Source organism: Poeciliopsis prolifica, unplaced genomic scaffold, assembly GCF_027474105.1.
Source record: "Poeciliopsis prolifica strain line A6 unplaced genomic scaffold, Auburn_PproV2 SCAFFOLD019, whole genome shotgun sequence".
Classification (NCBI taxonomy): domain Eukaryota; kingdom Metazoa; phylum Chordata; class Actinopteri; order Cyprinodontiformes; family Poeciliidae; genus Poeciliopsis; species Poeciliopsis prolifica.
In genome coordinates this window covers 2,059,390-2,073,046 of record NW_026562394.1, presented here as the reverse complement: position 1 = coordinate 2,073,046, position 13,657 = coordinate 2,059,390, and the positions used below count along the sequence as shown (strand labels likewise).

At 39.7% G+C, this 13,657-nt stretch overlaps 2 protein-coding genes across 2 annotated transcripts; both read left to right on the top strand.

Annotated features, from left to right (window-relative positions):
* The first annotated feature begins 942 nt into the window (after positions 1-942).
* Positions 943-6,921, top strand: LOC129368554 (organic solute transporter subunit alpha-like). The gene is made up of 8 exons (XM_055043588.1): positions 943-1,265; positions 1,471-1,622; positions 1,833-1,906; positions 3,392-3,550; positions 3,720-3,831; positions 3,927-4,073; positions 4,857-4,962; positions 5,067-6,921. The coding sequence occupies exons 1-8, from the start codon at positions 1,190-1,192 to the stop codon at positions 5,225-5,227; spliced, it is 987 nt and encodes a 328-aa protein (XP_054899563.1). The 5' UTR covers positions 943-1,189; the 3' UTR covers positions 5,228-6,921.
* A 948-nt stretch (positions 6,922-7,869) lies between these two features.
* On the top strand, positions 7,870-11,671 carry si:ch211-244c8.4 (mucin-5AC). The gene has a single exon (XM_055043587.1). It carries the CDS (start codon positions 8,047-8,049, stop codon positions 10,864-10,866), a length of 2,820 nt encoding a protein of 939 aa, XP_054899562.1. The 5' UTR covers positions 7,870-8,046; the 3' UTR covers positions 10,867-11,671.
* Positions 11,672-13,657: the final 1,986 nt, after the last annotated feature.

Here is a 13,657-nt window from a genome sequence, read left to right as displayed (position 1 = left end):
AATATTGTTGCAGGATCACTGTCTGATTCTGACTCGAACTTTAATTTAATCAGCAGCTGAACCAGGCTGATAATGGTTTTGCAGACATGTTGAAAATATCTTACTTTTTGTTTTACACACCATTAAAAGAGATCTAAGAGAAAGTTGTATTTTTAATGTCAGGTTCTTGTGTCTTTTTCCAGGACATAATTATTTATTTATTTCTTGCAGCAATATTGGACGATTGTAATAGTTTTGGTATCAGCAAGTTTTCCATTGATTGTGATTTGTCCAAAGTGGTACGTCCCACTTTCTCACAGGTTCTTTAATCTGGACCTTAGCTTTAAGCAAATATTTTAATTGATAGCTTTTTTTGAAACAAATAGGTATTTAAAATTCTCACAGACAAGATGTGTGTTAAACTGACCTTTTCTCCAGAGAAAATGTACATGGAGAGTTATTAACAGGACAAACTTAACAACCAGATAAGGTCAATGGCCCCAGTGTCACTCAATACTGTTCTTTTTACAACAGCTGCAAATAGGAAGTAGAGTAACAGTTTACACATTATCCAAGATTTTAAAATAATCAGCTCTTATTATTGATGTGCTTACAAGTGTAATAGGAAACGTGTGAAAGGCTAAAATGTTTTTTTGTTTGTTTTTTCTCTAAACTCTTGCAATCCCATCATTCATATTAAATTAAGAAAGCTGCTTAATTTAAACTTAGTTTGTATTGAAAACTGTGGACAAAATTTGACTCCAAATTATTGTGGTGTAATAAATGTAAGTTGTAAAATGCTGGAGAAAATTGCTTTTATGTCTTTACACTCTTTTTATATTTTCAGCTGAGGAATCAACACACCCTCTCAAAGTCCAGTCCTCCTCTTTAATGCTCTGTCTCTCCCTATTCACTAAACCCCTGTCCTTGATGCTTCCCTAATTACTATGACTCAAGACTGTGAATGAATAAGCAACAGTAACTGGTATTTTTACGTTAACCTGTGAGCTAGATGTCGTCCTCCGTCATTTCATCACACATGCCTGAAGTGTAAAAGGCAAGGTTGTCTCTGTAACCAGAATCTACTTGCAATGTGAAAGGAGCGGCGGATTGCCTCTTGCGTTTTTTTATTTTATTTTATTTTTACCACTGGTTCTATTCCAAGCTGCAGTCATTTAATATAAGCTTTCAGGAAGACTATCTGGCCACCATGGATGAAGCCACGAAAGCCTCGATTAATCCGGAGTGTCTACAGGAACCTCCACTGGCTCTGGACATGATAATGCGTAAGTGATCCACATTACAACATCCTGCTTGGCGATTATGTTTTCTTATCAATCAGTTTGAGCTAATGACATGAACTCTTACTGAACATTGGCCTTTATTAGTCTCTGTCTCTGAAAGTACTGACTTATCTTATCCATTTACTCTCTACTGATAAATAATCCAATCTCCTTCCGCCTTTCTTGTTTCTCTATTTTTCCACCCCAGAGCTAGATGTGTTTGGGATTTGCCTCTATTCCATGCTCTCCTTCATGTCCTTGGTTACCCTGCTGCTGTACCTGGAGCAGTGTGTGTACATTTACAAAAAGGTGTCCTATCCCAAGAAGACCACCATTATCTGGATAAGTGGTGCTGCACCAGTAAGCATTAAGGACACTCATACAATCACTGAAAACCGGATACTTTTTGACTTGAAGCACAAAAAACAGAACACAAAAACAACACACCTAGAGATTTAGAGAGACCAATTAATCTAATTAACAGTCATGTTTTTGGACTGTGGGAGAAATTCAGTAATGCGGATTGCGTGTGACATATTTGTGTGTGTTTCTATATTTTTTGTGTCTCAGGTCATCGCCACCATGGCCTGCTGTGGGATGTGGGTTCCCCGCGCTGTTATGATCACAGACATGACATCAAACTGGTGTGTTTTTGCTCCATTCCTTTGACCCCACAAGGTCATGAAGGCCCCATATGAGACTGTTCAGGCCAAGTGGATCTTTGTTTAAACGTGGACTCTTGTATAGGGCTCTCTTGGGTTGGTTAAATACAACTCATATCAAGAAAGGCAGGTAGTCTCAGATGGACCTCAAATGGATTTTAAAAAACTTTGTTTATATTTCTCAACACATAAGAATCTAACTTTTTAGCACTATCCATCTATTTTCTAACACCCTTGGGGTCGGGAGTTAAACACAAACCCAGGACCTTCTGTGCCACTGTGCAGCCCATTTTTAGCACTAATTATTATAACTTCTAATCACCAAATTAGCACAAAGAATTCAAAATCAACCAATCAGCTTGTGTACAAGCCAGCTTGGAGCTCTCTTTTCATTCTGTTGTGTTCCCACATGGATCCCAGATCCACTGGATGTAAATTAGAGCGCTTAGAGCTCTTCTTATTTTCATTAAATTTCTATTACATGACACTGAAAAGGGCTATCCATGACCAAGAAAAGACTTAAGATCTAGATTTATCAGTATTCCGTCTATGTAAGCTTTACTTTAATCCTTTGCACAACAGTTGAAGGAGAGCAGTTTCAGCTACATATACAACCTGTATTCCTGTAGCATACCAAGGTTAGCCACTGTGTTTGTTGCTAGAAGACTGCTTGGGGTGAATAGCCGCAGAATAATAAATATAAAAGTCACAAAACCTCACCTGGAGTTCATAGTGTAATTTTAATTGCTTGATAAATCTTTACACTCAAAGGTCAAAGCTCAATCTGCATGGAGAACAGAAAGTTTCTCTTGCTTCTTCTATAAAAAACAGATGATTCAGTTTGACTCAAAGCCAGTGGATACAATTAACACAGCACAATATTGTTTATTTTTTCTTCCATAAACTGAACAATGTTTGTGTTTAACAGACTTTGTCTCTCAAGATTTCAACCACTTTTTCTTGCAAAAATCTTTAAATTTGAATAAGGCAGAAGGTTTGTTGACAGATACTGCTGTGTTGTGGAAGATGATTATTTTTCAAGAGATTTATTGTGGTTTGATTTTTTGTTTATTTAATTTTTTTATGACCAGAAGAGATGCAATAATTTTTCTAAATGCAACTTTTAATTTTGGCTGTGTGAAGAGGGCTGTATTTCCATCCTTGATCTGCTTGCATCAAGCACTAAAACAATTATTTAACAAAGATGAAGTACTTTACAAAAGGTGCAGGTGAATAAACATGTACTAAAAAAGGCAAAAATAGTCACGATTTTGTACATTTTATCTCTGATCAAAAATAGACATATTTGATTAGTTAGTTAAATGTTTATTTTCTTTGAAGAAGCTTAATGAGGGAAGTTTCATTTATATATGTTTTCTCTTTGACTTCATGTGCTGATTGGATGCAGAAAGAAAGTCAATTCTGACTTTAGTTATGCATTAGTTCCTAAATGGACTGTTTTTGTAGCTATTTTGCAGTTGTGGTGTACAAGGTTCTGGTTCTGCTGATTGAGGAGCTTGGGGGCGCCAGTGATTTTCTACAACGATTTTCTGGGAAACCGTTCAGGATCAACACAGGACCCTGCTGTTGCTGCTGTGTCTGCTTTCCTCATGTACCAATGTCACGGTGCGCTTACTTTTCTTTACTCCTTCTTATTGTTACTTATTTTATGTTCCACTTTTGTTCATTTAAGTACTTATTTGTTTCTTTCAGAGTAACTGTTCATTCTGCACTGGGCAATATGTTGTTACTGAAAACAATAATTTTGGTTTTTCTTTGCATTGCATTTGTTTAGGCGGATGTTATTCCTGCTGAAGCTCGGAGCTTTACAGTATGCAATCCTAAAAACAGTTCTCTCTATCCTTTCTGTTATTCTCTGGACAAATGGCACCTTTAACCTAGCTGATGTAAGAGTTTGAATTGATTCTTTTCACAAAAAACAAAAAAAAAACAACAACAAAAAAAGAAGTGAACACTTAAGGATGTTCTTTCGTTTTTTTAGCTATCGATCACTGGAGCAACCATTTGGATCAACCCATTCATTGGTGTTCTCCTCGTCATCACCCTTTGGCCTGTCGGTATCATCTTCATGAACACCAACATCCTCATGCGCAGTCTGAAAATCATTCCTAAGTATGCTATGTACCAAGTGAGTCAGTTATTCTGATTTATGGAATGATATTTTGTGATAAAGTAAGAAAAACATTGTTTTGCTTCTGTAAAACAATGTGGAATTTAATGTTTTTAAAATGTTTAGTTTTCTTGTTTTTGCTAGAGAATGAAATGTTTCCAATGCTGACATGTTTCTCTAAGATAATTCAAAAAAGTGAAGTTTATATTGATGCTTTATATTTATGCTTCATAAATGTATTTTCCTAATACTGCAGCTACAAGCTTTTTGGGATTTGCAAAATATTCAGTACTTAAAGCACTACTCTGTCTTTAGATCCACCCATTTTCCAACTCAGACTAGCTCCCATGTAACTGTAAGGAAACCATGTCCACAGCATCACACTGCAACTTGGGGATGCAATGTTGGTAGCATATATATATAAATTCAAATTTTATTGGTGCTTGTGGCCTTTACTTGATAGAAAAGCAGGTAATGAGAGAAGGGGAAGATATGCTGCAAAGGTCACCAGGCCAGGAATTGAACCTGCGTCGAAGACTAAGGTCTTCATATGTGGGTTGTCTTTAACCCCTGCACCACCAGAAGCACACCCTGTCAGTAGCATATGTAGACCACAATATACATTTTTGTAATTCTTCCTCATTGGTTGCTACATTGTCACTTTGCCACAAGTGCAAGATAGGGGAAATTGATACAGAGTCAGTTTTGCCTGACACGTTGTCGATTTCAAGAGCTACAACACTGTAAACATTGTTACTCCACCTGCATGGATATCTGATGAATTATTCACGCTCTTTTCAGCTCATACTTATCCTGAGTCAGCTCCAGACATCCATCATCAACATCCTGGCCTTAAACGGAGCCATCGCCTGCGCCCCTCCCTTCTCCTCTCTGGCTCGTGGATCCAGTAAGAGACAGAGTCTAAACGGTTTTCAGCGAGTTCAGCTGAAATATCACAACTTGTATCACGTCTTTTTCTCTTTGTGTGACTTTTCTGTGTGGTCTCTGCAGTGTTGAGTCAGCAGATAATGATTATGGAGATGTTCATCATCAGCCTCGTCACCCGGTCTTTGTACCGCAGGACGTATGACCCACTTCCCTCTGAGGAGCACGACAATGAGCAGAACAACAAGGAGGCCCTGAAGTCTGCTCTGGAGGAGCATGACGTTTAAGAGGAGGACGGCGTGTCAGCATCAGTCTCTGACATGTATATAGGAAGCATATAAGTTAGAAAATTTACATGTTTTACCTTGTGATGTTTAAGGATAGGGTGCTTATTATTTATCAAGGTACGATTTTAAGTAATTTTTAAAACAATTTACAGGGCACTTTTCGAAGTGAATTGTTTCTAGTTTATTATTTTTGTACTTAGGTGATGGAATTTTCTTTCTTCATAATTACAATATATGGACCAAAGTCAAAGTCCTGACAACTATGCTAAATGGGAAAGTTTACTTCTGAGTATATTAGAGCCCCCATACAACCAAACACAAACCCACTACCCCAATGGCTAATTCTCTGAAAAAAAAAAACAAAACAAAAAAACAGCATAGTAACTTTTCAGTTAGTAATTTATCAGACCAATTAAAAATGTGGTTTTGTATTTCGTCTTGAACTTTTTTAGACGCGTCAATTGGATTTGAGTATATTTCAGATTTTCAGCGAGACACGACTACGTTTGGGTTATATTATTGAGAAAAACACTCTGTGACATTTAGTTACCTCTGTCTCGTTATCTATATATATCTTCACAAAGTTCTTACACAAAAGAAAACTTGTTTCATGGGCAGCTCAGTTTATGACTTCCTAGCAAATGTTCCCTTTCCCAGGACTTGCTGCCCAGGGCAAAAGTCATCTCACTCGTGTCAAAAACAACCATTAAGGTTCAGGGGAAAAGTATTTTTGGCCAATCACATTGATCTACTGGATTCTTTTGCCTTATTCCTTCTTATGTAAATTTCTCTCAGATGATTCTTAAGTGATATTGAACAAATCCTCAGGAAGCAGACTCTTTTTTTAAGTTAGTAAACTGACAACATTTGGGTTTACATTTGAATAAAGATTATTTATCTAAAACATGCTTTTATTTATGTGCCCGAGTGTCTGCATCAGTAAGAAATTATGACTATGAGTTGTGATCTAAAATGGCGACTAATTTTCAATTAAAATGGGAAATGTACTGAAAAACTTTTATTTTAGTTGTTCATTAAAGTTCAAAGTTTCTCACATCAGTTTCCTCACTGTTTTGCATCATTTGAAGGAGGTGCACCACAGCTCCCATCTTTCCTACAATTTGCAGGTGCATCATAAAACAATTGTTTCATTTAAAGGTTGATTTAGTTCCAAAAATTTAAAACTCCTACAGAATCAAATCAGACTGATATATTTTCATATTTTTCTATTATTTTGCCTCTGGTTTAAAGGCAACGGTTTTAGGCCAGGGCTTGGATACATCTTGGGTGGCGTCTCTTCAAATCCTGTTTTAACTCAATCCACAGCTTATGGACGGTGTTAACATATTCGTGCATGGCCTCCTCTGAAGGCTACAATAATCATTATTGCTTCTACAACTATTTCTGACATTCTTTTTCCTTTCTCTGAAACCTGCCAGCTTATGTATCATTGACCTTTTGTAGTTTTGTTATATAAAGATGGAGTCAGGATGTTTACTGGACCAGTATCGATACAAATGTCTTCCCTATTGAAGGTCATGACGTTTGGGTATTATAACAAGACTACTTCTTTTATTGTTTTTATGTAATCTCATTTTCTTAGCAAATAAATGTTGGATTTTTATTAACAGCAAGCCATAATAATCAGAGGAAGCATGCTTGAAAGATATCACTGTGATGAATGTATAAATTTCGAGTTTAAGTATTTGAAATAAATTAACATTTGAGTTCAATTGACAAATATGCATATGTACATTCTGTTCTCAAGCATAGACAGTGTCATGCAAAGAAACAAATTTGTTCAAGGATTGCTGACCCACTTACAGAGTCTCATTAAGGTGCTGCAGAACATGTGGATGAGACAGCAGCTTTATTTTGGGACCCTTTACTTGCAAATCTGTGCCACATGTTGTTCCCAATACAACCACAAGAGGTCGCATGAGTTTGACCTCAAAACCTTTTGTTAAAATCTAGTTTATTTCTTTTTCTCCAGTAAATATTGATTTATAAAAGGAAAATCAATATTTTATGTTACTTTGTTTTCCCCCTTATTTTAATAATTAGTTCAGAGTTATGCATTTTTTTTAGCAACATGTACAGTCAATGGACTTACAAGAAACTTATTGTAGGTCAAATGCAAACTATTTCTCAATTTTAAATAATTGTAAATACAGATTTTCTGTAGAATAATTTTTTTGCTTTTAACAAATGTACATTTGATTTAATTTTTCTTTTTTTCAGAGTATGATTATGTATGATGGAGGTGAAAAAAGTGAATATGTGTAAGACTTCTACTATCTGCAGAATATACACTTAGATAATTTGCAATAATTTGCCTGAGAGGTGCTTTTTTTTTTTTTTTTCATACAGTGAGATTGTTCAGAAGTCCGATTCTGAATCTATTAATGGAGCATTTGTCTTTGCTGTTTATGTAAACACAGTCATCAGACAGAGAAAAAGAGAAGGCTGTGTTCAGACCGAGCTGATGACGGCCCGCGGCTCCGCATTGGTGACGAAAGCTGCTGAGCTCCTCAGTTGCCATGGCAGCCTGGGAGAGCAGCCAGACAAAAAAAAAGAGCAAAGCAAAGGGGAGGTGCTTTGGGGGAGAAATAGAGGAGAAAGGGTTGGATGGGAACCACAGAGGGAGGGATACAGGAGACTGATAAAGAAATGCAGTGAGAGGAGCAGATAGTGCACGACTACAAAACGGAGATAAAGCGCTGGATGTAAATGCTCAGTCTACAAGCTCTGGAATAATAACTGCAGCAAACAACAAAAGGATACAGAAATAGGTGGTGGGGGGGAGATTTACAGAGAAGATGGATGTACAGACAGAAAACACGGACCCCCCGCCTAATGAATCGCAGCCATCTGGAAAAATCCGAAAAGGATTCAAACTGTTTGGAAAACGTAAAGCAGGAAGCATTTTTTCCATCAGAAACAAAGGAGAAGGAAACAACAAGTCACCTGTTATCCGGAGTAAAACCTCAGAGGAATTATATGAGACTCCTGCACAAGAGCAGGAGCAAGATAAGACAAATGGAAAAGACATGAAACAAGAAGATGGGGAGCAACCAGAGGAGGAGGCACTCGGTGAAGATGGCGTTTTGGCTACTGCCCCTGCTCGCACCTCCATCTCTTCAGCCAGCTCGGCCAAGTCCCTTGGTTTCCTCTCGCTGCTGAGGGGTGGGAAAAGAGGAGTGGGGGATCGAAGAGTGCACACAGTGTCGCAGCCTGTGGCTCGGCAACGTCGAGGTCTGAAGGGCCTCTTCAGCAATGTTAAGCTCCGATCGAAGGATAAGGAGGACAAAGAGGAAGCCCCTCCGAGCCCACTTCTTCAGTCATCTCGCACTAACAGCGTGGAAATCATAAAAGAGGACATGACACTCACACCTAAATGCCAGCCTCGTGCTCTGGACAGCCCTGAAACCGAGAGCGCAGGACCTGTCCAGAGCTCAGCAACTCCAAACAGTTCAGCCTTGACCCCGTCAAAGACCTCAGCTGCCCAGGTGACATCTGCTGAGAACGTAAGTACGACATACGAGCACGTGTCCCCGTTACTTACCCCCGAGCCTCCACTGGTACCAGGTGATAACAGCCTGAGCTCACTGCTGGCAGATATCTCCTCTCTCCTGACCTTTGACTCAATCTCAGGGGGTGGCGACATCATGGCTGATGTGGAAGCAGAGTGGGGTAAAGTTAGCACTGCCATCAGTGCTGACATCCCTCCATCATCTCCATCTCCTTTCTTCAAATCTACCCTCTCCTCCTCTCCTACAACCTCCTCAACAGTCAGCAGTGTGGCTACTGTAAAAGCCTCCTCTGTAGCCATCTCTTCTTCATCTTTGAGTTCTCACTCGGTCGAATTGAGTTCTGACTCTGCTCCTGCCAGCACACAAGGTAAACAATCTCCTGCTCCCACTTCAACAAAATCCTCAACTGTTCATTCAACATCTTCCGCTTTCGAGACGATTCAGTCCACAATGAGCTCCATCCCTACCACAACCGCACCTCCTCCATATGCATCAGCCCCGGTAAGCAAACCTCCTTCATTCAGTGCAAGTTTGACCAGTACAGCTGATAAACAAGCACCAAAGATTACGTGGGCTACTCAAAATTCTGCATCTGTAAGTAAACCTGATTGTGTGTCTGTATCACCTAAACCTGTCCTAGTACCTCACAGTCCTCCCATCTCTGTCACCCAACCTCCCTCCAGAAGTAGTTTTAATGAGGACAAGTCCACTTTTTTCAAACCCTCTCAAGGTTCAGTGGTGGGAACATCCATTGTCTCCCTCACATCACCGGCAACCTGCATGATTGCAACTACATCCTCATCTTCTGCACCAATCCTTTCCTCAAAGATCACATCTGCCTCTACATTAACCACAACTTCTGGCTTGACATCCAAGTCCACCCTGACCCCTAACCATCTGGACCTTAATAAAACAGTTTCTGATCCTGGCCCTAATTCAACCTTCACTGCTACAATTAAAACCCAACCCAGCTCTGCGTCTGTCCCAGCTCCAACTTCAGCTTCATTAGGCAAAATTCCTCCCACAACCAAAGCCTCCATAACATCAGTTTCTTTAGATAAGATGCTCCCAGCTCAGCCTGCAACAGCAGCTGCCCCCACTCATGTTGCTTCATTATCATCACTGACTCCATCTGCTGTGGATCAGATGAAAGTTTCTCCTGCTGTTACATCAATTCCTGTGTCAAAAGAACTTCCTGCTCCAACTCACGTTGAAATTTCTCAACCTAAAGTTTGCTCTGCCCCTCCTAACGTCCCAGTTTCTGTATCTGAGGATCTGCCTGCTCATGTGAATTTGCAGGAGTCTTTGTCTAAAATTGCTACTTTCTCTGATGAGATTCCGGTTTTTGTATCTAAAACTCCTCCTGCACCTGACACGTCCAAATTTTCTGGATCGCAAACCCCTGTGGCATCAGACGCCCCCCACCCTCAATCTTTCCCTGTTTCTGCCACATCCGGCCCTGTTTCCCAGCCTAAAACTCCTGAGCTCAAACTTGCTTCTTGTCCTCCTCCCCCTGTGCCGTGTCAGATAGATACACCATCCTCTGCTAAGGTTAGGGATTCTGTGCAGGCATCGACAGATAGTCTGGATGGAGCAGGGGGACAGAGGAGCCAAGGTGTCCCGTCAAAAACAAAAGAACAACACCAAGAGCTTCCCCCCAAAGAAAAGAAGATACCACAGTCAAAAGCAATGGGTCTAAGTAAAATACCTGTGGTTGGTGGAGGAAAAGTCAGCAGGCAGCCTGTTCGGGAAAACCAGCATGACGAACCAAGCAAGGACCTCACTTCGCCTGTGCTACAAGAGAAACCCTATTTCAACTCACATAATGCAGGGGGAAAAGATAAAATCAGCTCACCGGAGGCAGTTGGGCTAATCTCAAAACAGCTCCAGGAGGAGCATCAGCAGCCTCAACAAGCAAAAGTTCCTACAAGTTCAGCGCGTGACTCAAAAATCCCTCTGAAGCATGGCAGCGGGTCTCACACTGCATCACAGGTCTCTCAGACAAAAGAGCCCCATCGCACAAAGATCCCTGTGTCCAAGGTGCCCGTCCGCAGGGCAGGTAATAAACCTGCCACTACAGGAAGCAGCACACAGATAAGAAAGTAAAAAAAACAACAAACACACTGGACCGAAACGATTAATAATGTAAATCATCATTTTTAGTCCACATTTCAATACTGTAACTCTTTCTTTACTTTAACACACCAAGAAAAATCAAAGAAATGGGCCCGACAGCATTCAAGCACAAACAAACATCTCTATGGGGAGCTGGAGTAAAAATCTGGATCTTTGGTGCTGAGCTGGTCGGACATGCACTCAATGGTCACACCTGAACACCTGGCTGAGGAACAGCCAGAGGAGAGGACACAAACGGGGCGAGTGCCTTCTCAAGGGTGCTTTTCCTACAGACTCAGATTTTCTTCAGTCTTTTCTACACTGCTTTTAACTTTTCTTACTCCCACTTTTTGTAGGATCCTTCTGTACTTTTATTCTTTTTGACTCTCCTTCCAGTTACCAGCCCCTTCTTCTTTTTTTTTTCTTTTACTTTATGTGAGATCAGCATAAAATGATTACAACAAAACACACATTCCACATCTCTTTACAGATTGATGTAGCAAAAATGTGCCATTATTTTTGCACAAGACATTGGACTGTACAGCCTGGCTGCTCATATGTAACATTATAAGATCTTACTGTGAACTGCTGTTGTGGTCGTGAGCGGAAATCGCTCTTTCCAGAGAAACGGACATTATGAGGCCATTATGAATGGCGATGTGGACGTTTGAGACAGAGGGAGTGGCACATGTCTGTTTTAAACTCAGTTATTCTCAGAAGAGAACAATATCTCTCTGTAGAGAAGCATCTGTGTTGTTCTGTTTCTTATTTAATCAATAAAACAATATGAGTGATCCATTGTATCCTGTCCTTTGCGCAGCCTTCGAGCAGAACAGGAATTAGCCCATTTTTCTGCCTCTCTGTTACTCACCAGGATTACCCCCACAGGAGCATCGCTCCAACATCGTTCGCACTCCAAGCTCACTGACCTGAATAGCGAGCCTGTGAATGTCAGCTCGGATCAGCCAATCAGCTGCAAGGGAAAAGCACTTAACATGCATACCTTATTATCAGCGAAAGGGCCTGGGAATGTGTGTCAGTGCTATTCTTGGAAGAAAATGGATTTGCTGAATAACTCTTCTGCTTTAGATAAGATTAAAATTTTATTAGAGCTAGGAAAGAGCATGTAATTATTCAGAAATTTCCAAAAAGACAAGAGTAAGTGGTCTGGCCATCCCTAAAACTGCCCCCACTACAGGAAGAGACCAGGATTAACAAAGGAAGTTCTGTTAAAAGCCTCTAAACATTAAGTAATTCAAAGAATCATTTTGCATGTTGGTGCATTTAGTTGTCAGTGATGCCTGATCTGGGAGTGAAGCCAAACTCAGAAAGAGCATGCAATTGTAGCAAGACAGAAAACGAGAGGGAGTCACAACTTGTTTGCTTACCAAATATTATTTATCTCCAGTTTTACATTCACTCACTAAAGGAGCATGTTCACAAATACAGTGCATTTAAAGTAACCCGGACTGTTAGAAGTAGAGATAAATGTACTACATTACACACATGCAGTATTCGGTGATCTCAAAAAAGATATGACAGCTTATGCAAATTTTACTTTCTACATTTCTAAACTGTCCTTGTGCTCGCATAAGATAGTTTACATAAATGTTGATGGTTATTTATAATGTAGATAAGGAGAGGAGAACAGTGTTAAGTAAGCATTCTGGTTGAGGTAACTGTCTAGTAAAACAAACTAGTATAAGAACATTGAAACATTATAAAAGTTTAGCTGAAATTTTTTTAGCTGTTTGAACTGCTCTACTATTAAAGCAAACAACCTCTTGGAAATCCTTTAGTTGTTTCATTCTCACTACATGATTCACAGAGGAAAGTCATAGGTGGTGCAACGTCTCCTTCCATGATTTTCTGTGAAAATATTCACTGACATCTTTATGAATAACAATCTACTTGAAGCATTAAGCTTGAATGATAATGAAATTATGTCAGCAGAAACCGCTGAAAGATTTAAGAGATTAGAGTTGCTTTTACACCATAGAAATGTGCCTCGGTCTTGTTTCCTCCTATTTCCACTGTTACTTTCAGCCACAACCCATCTAACCTGAATTTGTAAAAAATTAAACTGTTTTTCATTCAGGTAAAATCTCCTTCAGGTCAAATGTGAACCTTTTGACCTAATCTTACCCCCTGAACTATCCTTTAAAATGCGGGACCTGAATCTAGACATGTGGCGATATTAGAAAAATTTTGATGTAAAAAAAAAACAGAAAACAAACAAAGGTTAAATGTTTCCTATGTTTACAAAAAGACCTCTATTTGCTCCATAAAGCCAAAGGCTGCGAGCTGAGAATAGAAGAACATCGGTCTGAGAAGAACACGAGGAGTTCTCCACATCGGGCGCTGATACATCCTGTGTCTCCCCGAGATAAAGAACATCTCTACCTGCAGGCTCTGCTGCGACACGCTCTGCAGCTTCTAGGTAACACCTGTGTTTCAGGATTACAGGGTTTTTAAAAACAAACTGATTGCAGATGTGCGATGATTCATGTGTTTTGCACAGGAAATCGGAGCGCTAATAAGGACTTACTGTATGAAACATTGTGGTGAATTATATCATGACTTTTATCTAAAATGATTGTTGGTGTGAGTATGACTCCTGCACCAAAACAGACATTTAGTGAATGCTGCCTTTTGTCAGGATTCGTTCACATGATTCCGTCGTAATGTGGCCTTCATGCCTGTAAGTTATAATGTGACATCCTTCCATGCGGCATAACCACAGAGCCTGAAAACTTTTATGCTTCACTCACTACATTTGCAG

Excerpts from the sequence above, each read along its gene's own strand:
- LOC129368554 (XM_055043588.1), top strand. The coding sequence starts at position 1,190 with ATGGATGAAGCCACGAAAGCCTCGATTAATCCGGAGTGTCTACAGGAA. Across the intron at positions 3,832-3,926 it reads GCACCTTTAACCTAGCTGAT|CTATCGATCACTGGAGCAAC; the intron begins GTAAGAGTTTGA and ends TCGTTTTTTTAG. Across the intron at positions 4,074-4,856 it reads CTAAGTATGCTATGTACCAA|CTCATACTTATCCTGAGTCA; the intron begins GTGAGTCAGTTA and ends CGCTCTTTTCAG.
- si:ch211-244c8.4 (XM_055043587.1), top strand. The coding sequence starts at position 8,047 with ATGGATGTACAGACAGAAAACACGGACCCCCCGCCTAATGAATCGCAG.